The following is a 6,587-nucleotide window of genomic DNA, read 5'->3' on the forward strand; positions in this document are numbered from 1 at the left end:
GAGAGACGGTTATTAAACTTCAGAAACCTGACATAGGGGTTGGAGAGACGGTTATTAAACTTCAGAAACCTGACATAGGGGTTGGAGAGACGGTTATTAAACTTCAGAAACCTGACATAGGGGTTGGAGAGACGGTTATTAAACTTCAGAAACCTGACATAGGGGTTGGAGAGACGGTTATTAAACTTCAGAAACCTGACATAGGGGTTGGAGAGACGGTTATTAAACTTCAGAAACCTGACATAGGGGTTGGAGAGACGGTTATTAAACTTCAGAAACCTGACATAGGGGTTGGAGAGACGGTTATTAAACTTCAGAAACCTGACATAGGGGTTGGAGAGACAGTTATTAAACTTCAGAAACCTGACATAGGGGTTGGAGAGACAGTTATTAAACTTCAGAAACCTGACATAGGGGTTGGAGAGACAGTTATTAAACTTCAGAAACCTGACATAGGGGTTGGAGAGACGGTTATTAAACTTCAGAAACCTGACATAGGGGTTGGAGAGACAGTTATTAAACTTCAGAAACCTGACATAGGGGTTGGAGAGACGGTTATTAAACTTCAGAAACCTGACATAGGGGTTGGAGAGACGGTTATTAAACTTCAGAAACCTGACATAGGGGTTGGAGAGACAGTTATTAAACTTCAGAAACCTGACAAAGAGGGCAGATACTAAACATTATCACAGACACTCACAGACAGAAGCATTTCATAATACCCATGGAAGCAATATTAAACTCATGCCTTGGTGTTCACACAGAGTTATATAACCTGGATAGATGTAAGCTCCTCCCAAAGCCCTCCAAAAGGCTAAGTGGCTTATGTTCATGGAAACAAAAGAAAAGAGGGAATGGGGCTGTGCTTTGCTTCATGGGATGAGGACAAGTTCTGACTAGCAGAGTTGACCTAAGATTACTTAAAAAAGACTCCAGACAAACCCGTTCTGGTGTAGTGAGGATATGGGTCATAGAGGGGATGGAGGTGTATTGTTACAGTGGAAGGACTGTACATTTCTTCGGGGCATAGGGGGAAAAGAGGAAGCCACTCATGAGAGATGTTACAGCTCAAAGGAACACGACAATGAATTCTAATAAAATGTCAACCCACGCTTTCACAGCCAGAACAATGGCAACAAAAAAACTAAAACCGCAGACAGGAAAATCTAGAACGCAAGTTGATCGACAGAAAAACTTTAATCTCACCATCAGGTCACTAGGGAAACAGGTAGGGACTGAGCTATCAAATGCAATGTTACAAGGAAACAAAATATACACCCGGTGACATTTGATTAATATGAAGCAGCAGAAGTCACTTCCCCCAGTTCATCTTTACTGCTCTTTAAACACAGGTTAGGTGAAGGCAAATGATGCCCCTAAGGAAGTCCCTTTTAAGTAAGTAGACATAGCAGATGGATGAAAGGAGACGAGGAAGCCACATAATAAAAAGAAGAACACACAGCACCAGTCAGAAGTTTGGACACACCTACTCATTCAAGAGTTTTTCTTTATTTTTACTATTTTCTACATTGTAGAATAATAGTGAAGACATCAAAACTATGAAATAACACATTTGGAATAATGTGGTAACCAAAGAAGTGTGTGTCCAAACTTGTGACTCGTACTGTATATATTTTATTGTCACCTTGTCGGCCCGTGTATTTGAAACAGACCTGCCGCCCTAAACTATGCTACCCTGGGAGTAGATGGACAGGAAGTCACAAGACAGGAAGTGATGAAACAGGAAAAGGAAGCTCTTACTTGTCCTTCCAGTAGTAGTGGCTCCACTGGCCACAGAGGTCCTCTACCCCAGCGATGGTGTGCTCTATGAGCTGAGGGATGAGAGGGGAGGGGTTACAGGTGGCTACACACACAGTGAGCCAAAACATAGCATTACACTGCAGACCTGAACTGTGTACTGTACAGAAAAAACAACAAGCCAATGACAAGAAAAACAAACAAACATTATTTATTGACCTACCCTGGAGTGGATCTCTACGTTGATGGTCTCCAGGTTGCGGTTGGTTCTGCGGACGTTGATGAACTCGATCAGGGGCCGTATGCTGATTCCCTGAGCAGGAAATGAATGGTTCTGATCAGGTAGATGGTACTAAACCAGGCGTCTAGATGCCTTCTGGATGACTTGTCTCCTACCTGGATGAAGACTGTGAACATGATCATACAGATGGTGGTGGTGACAAAGAGTTTCTTGCGGCCGATGCTGTCTGGCAGGGTGAAGACCAGGGCAAATGAGATTGCCCCTCGCAGGCCACCATAACCCAGAATAAACTGGTCCTTGAAGTTGAAGGGGATGGTGCGGAAAGGGTTAATGATCTGGGTCAGCACCAGGACACCTGGGAGGAGTGGAGGTAAAGGGCGAAAGGTTACAGGTGAGAATCAGGATCTTTCACTCCATATTCAAACTGATCAGCCTGAGTAAGGCATTGCACAGATTGGCTCATCTTTGTAAGGTAACTCACAACACACACACACACACACACACACACACACACACACACACACACACACACACACACACACACACACACACACACACACACACACACACACACACACACACACACACACACACACACACACACACACACACACACACACCCTCTCCCCCTCGTACCCAGGCCTCTCCACACTAAGGCCAACAGCAGCGTGAACATGATGTAGCCCCAGTTCCACTCGTGTTCTGTTGTTATGGTGACCACGCCCAGGAAGAAGAAGATGAGGGTTTCTGAGATGGTGCCCAACATCTTGACCACATGGCGGATAGTGGTGCAGGACCGCTGGGAGACATTCTCCTCCACATAGTACTTCATGGTGAGGGCACAGGTCACAATGCTGTGGACAGACATAACACAGAGTCATCAGTGCTGTGTGTGTGTTTTAGTGTATGCATGTGTGTTTTCATGCATGTATACATGTGTGTGTGTGTGTGTGTGTAGGCCCAATGTGCATGCTCCTTCGTCCACTCACGCCATGATGCTGGAGATGGAGAACAGCTCTGCTACCAGGTAGGCCAGGTAACTGTACATGAAGATAAAGAGGGGTTCTATCTCCCTGACGTTAGAGGTGAAACGTGTGGTGAAGGAGGCTACGAAGCCAAAGATGACACCAAAGCCCATACCCCCCAGGCCCACCACGAAGAACCTAGCCACGCCCAGAAATACATCGACCGGCTCCACCATCGGCATTTCTGCTACGAAGTTAAACATGTTGTACAGCACCTGCAGAGAGAGACATAGAGAGAGACAGAGACACAGAGAGAGACAGACACATAGAGAGAGAGAGAGACAGAGAGAGAGACAGAGACATAGAGAGAGACAGAGACATAGAGAGAGAGAGACAGAGAGAGAGACAGAGAGAGAGAGAGACAGAGACATAGCGAGAGAGAGACAGAGAGAGAGAGAGACATAGAGAGAGACAGAGACATAGAGAGAGAGAGACATAGAGAGAGAGAGACAGAGAGAGAGACAGAGAGAGAGACAGAGAGAGAGAGAGACAGAGACATAGCGAGAGAGAGACAGAGAGAGACAGAGACACAGAGAGAGATAGAGACATAGAGAGAGAGAGACAGAGAGAGAGACAGAGAGAGAGAGAGAGAGAGAGAGAGAGAGAGAGAGAGAGAGAGAGAGGGACCCACACAAAGAGAGGGGGAAATGGAAGTTAGACATTGCAGAACATAATTACATGTGCTCTTTAGAAACTACACAATCACACACACATGGAGAGAGGGGGAGAGAGAGGGGGAGAGAGAGATGGAGAGGAAGAGTCAGACAGACAGACAGACAGAAGTCTGACCCATGCCTGAGGTCATAGATCAGAAACAAGGGTCAAAAACTCCAATGACTTTATTGTCCTGATAAACCACTAAGTCATGTGTTTGAACTGCTGTGTTTACAGTGTGATATTTACACAGCGCCGAGCATGGCTCGTGAACAAAAGAACACAGTGGCAAGAAAGAGCCTTCGATTTTTTTTTTTTAGTGTTCCAACTTCAATATTAATGATAAAGGAAACCTGGGTGGAACTTCACCCTACCGTTCATAAATAGGAAATCATCATACAGTGCCTCTGGAAAGTATTCAGACCCCTTGGCTTTTTCCACATTTTGTTACATTACAGCCTTATTCTAAAATGTATTACATCTTTTTTTCCCCTCATCAATCTACACACATTTCTGCTACGAAGTTAAACATGTTGACAAAGCAATGACAATAATGACATAATGACAAAGCAAAAACTGGTTTTTATACATTTTGCAAATTTATTTTTAAAAATGTAAAATCGCCCCAGTCTGAGGTCCTGGATGCTCTGTAAGAAGGTTTTCATCAAGGATCTCCCTGTACTTTGCTCCGTTCATCTTTGCCTTGATCCTGACTAGTCTCCAAGTCCCTGCCGCTGAAAAACATTACCACAGCATGATGCTGCCACCACCATGCCTCACTGTAGGGATGGTGCCAGGTTTCCTCCAGGCGCAACGCTTGGCATTCAGGTCAACAAGTTCAATCTTGGTTTCATCAGACCAGATAATCTTGTTTCTCATGGTCTGACAGTCTTTAGGTGCCTTTTGGCAAACTCCAAGCGGGCTGTCATGTGCCTTTTACTGAGGAGTGGCTTCAGTGTGAACATTCTACATAAAGGCCTGTTTGGTGGTGCTGCAGAGATGGTTGTCCTTCTGGAAGGTTCTCCCATCTCCACAGAGGAACTCTGGAGCTCTGTCAGAGTGACCATTGAGTTCTTGGTCACCCCCCTGACCAAGGCCCTTCTCCCCTGATTGCTCAGTTTGGCCGGTAGGCCAGGTCTAGGAAGACTCTTGGTGGTTCCAAACTTCCTCCATTTAAGAATTATGGAGGTCATTGTGTTCTTGGGGACCTTCAATGCTGCAGAAATGTTTTGGTACCCTTCCCCAGATCTGTGCCTCGACACAATCCTGTCTCGGAGCTCTAAGGACAATTCCCTTGACCTCATGGCTTGGTTTTTGCTCTGACATGCATTGTCAACTGTGGGACCTTATATACACAGATGTGTGCCTTTCATAATAATAATGTACAATCAATTGAATTTACCACAGGTGGAATCAAGTTGTAGAAACATCTCAAGGATGATCAATATAAACAGGTTGCACCTGAGCTCAAAGGGTCTGAATATTTATGTAAATAAGTTATTTCTGTTTTTTATTTTTAATAAATTTGCAAACATTTCTAAAAACATGTTTTTGCTTTGTCATTGTAGGGTATTGTGTGTAGATTGCTGAGGAAAATGTTTCATTTAATTCATTTTAGAATAAGGCTGTAACGTAACAAACAAAATGTGGAAAAAGTCAAGGGGTCTGAATACTTTCCGAAGGCACGTATATACTGAACAAAGATATAAACACAACATGTAAAGTGTTAGTCCCATGTTTCAGGAGCTTAAATAAAAGATCACAGAAATGTTCCATATGCACAAAAAGCTTATTTGTCTCAAATTTTGTGCATAAATTTGTTTACATTCCTGTTAGTAAGCATTTTTACTTTGCCAAGGTAATCCATCCACCTGACAGGTGTGGCATATCAAGAAGCTGATTAAACAACATTATCATTACACAGGTGCACCTTGTGTTGGGGACAATAAAAGGCCACTCTAAAATGTTTTTTCACACAACACAATGCCACAGATGTTTTGAGGGAGCATGCAATTGGCATGCTGACTGCAGGAAAGTCAACCAGAGCTGTTGCCAGAGAATTGAATGTTCATTTCTCTTCTATTGGCTGCCTCCAACGTAATTTTTGAGAATTTGGCAGTATGTCCAACCGGCCTCACAACCGCAGACCATGTGTAACCATGCCAGCCCAGGATCTCCACATCCGGCTTCTTCATCTGCGGGATTGTCTGAAAGGAGCCACTCAGACAGCTGATGAAACTGTGGGTTTGCATAATCAAGGAATTTCTGCACAGGCTGTCAGAAACCGTTTAAGGGAAGCTCATCTGAGTGTTCGTCATCCTCAACGGGGTCTTGACCTGACTGCAGTTCGGCATTGTAACCAACTTCAGTGGGCAAATGCTCACCTTCAATGTCCACTGGCATGCTGGAGAAGTGTGCTCTTCACGGATGAATCCCAGTTTCAAGTATACTGGGCAGATGGCAGACAGAGTGTACAGCATCGTGTTGGGGAGCAATTTGCTGATGTCAATGTTGTGAACAGAGTACCTCATGGTGGCGGTGGGGTTATGGTATGGGCAAGGCATCAACTACAGACAACGAACACAACTGCATTTTATCGATGGCAATTTAAATGCACAGAGACACCGTGACGAGATCTTGAGGTCCATTGTTGTTCCATTCATCTGTCACAATCACCTCATGTTTCAGCATGATAATGCACGGCCCCAAGTCACAAGGATCTGTACACAATTCCTAGAAGCTGAAAATGTCCCAGTTCTTCCATGGCCTGCATACTCACCATCAGTGGAACTGATGGAGCTTTCTAAGCTCATTTGTTTACCAGCTTTCTGTTGATGTTTCTGTGTTAGTTCCTTATTGAATGGTATGTTTGTAGATGTGTCTGGTATACAAGACACATATTCCAGGAC

At 44.3% G+C, this 6,587-nt stretch overlaps 1 protein-coding gene across 1 annotated transcript in view; it reads right to left on the reverse strand.

Annotated features, from left to right (window-relative positions):
• The window catches only part of slc9a2 (solute carrier family 9 member 2), a 39,545-nt gene that overhangs the window by 11,911 nt on the left and 21,047 nt on the right, over nt 1-6,587 (reverse strand). The window contains exons 4-8 of the mRNA XM_071354635.1: nt 2,989-3,239; nt 2,636-2,853; nt 2,155-2,354; nt 1,982-2,071; nt 1,762-1,832 (exon numbers count right to left, since the gene is read on the reverse strand). Coding sequence (XP_071210736.1) covers nt 1,762-1,832; nt 1,982-2,071; nt 2,155-2,354; nt 2,636-2,853; nt 2,989-3,239 — 830 coding nt within the window. The remainder of the gene's footprint in view (nt 1-1,761; nt 1,833-1,981; nt 2,072-2,154; nt 2,355-2,635; nt 2,854-2,988; nt 3,240-6,587) is intronic.

This window comes from Salvelinus alpinus, chromosome 20 (assembly GCF_045679555.1).
Source record: "Salvelinus alpinus chromosome 20, SLU_Salpinus.1, whole genome shotgun sequence".
Lineage (NCBI taxonomy): Eukaryota > Metazoa > Chordata > Actinopteri > Salmoniformes > Salmonidae > Salvelinus > Salvelinus alpinus.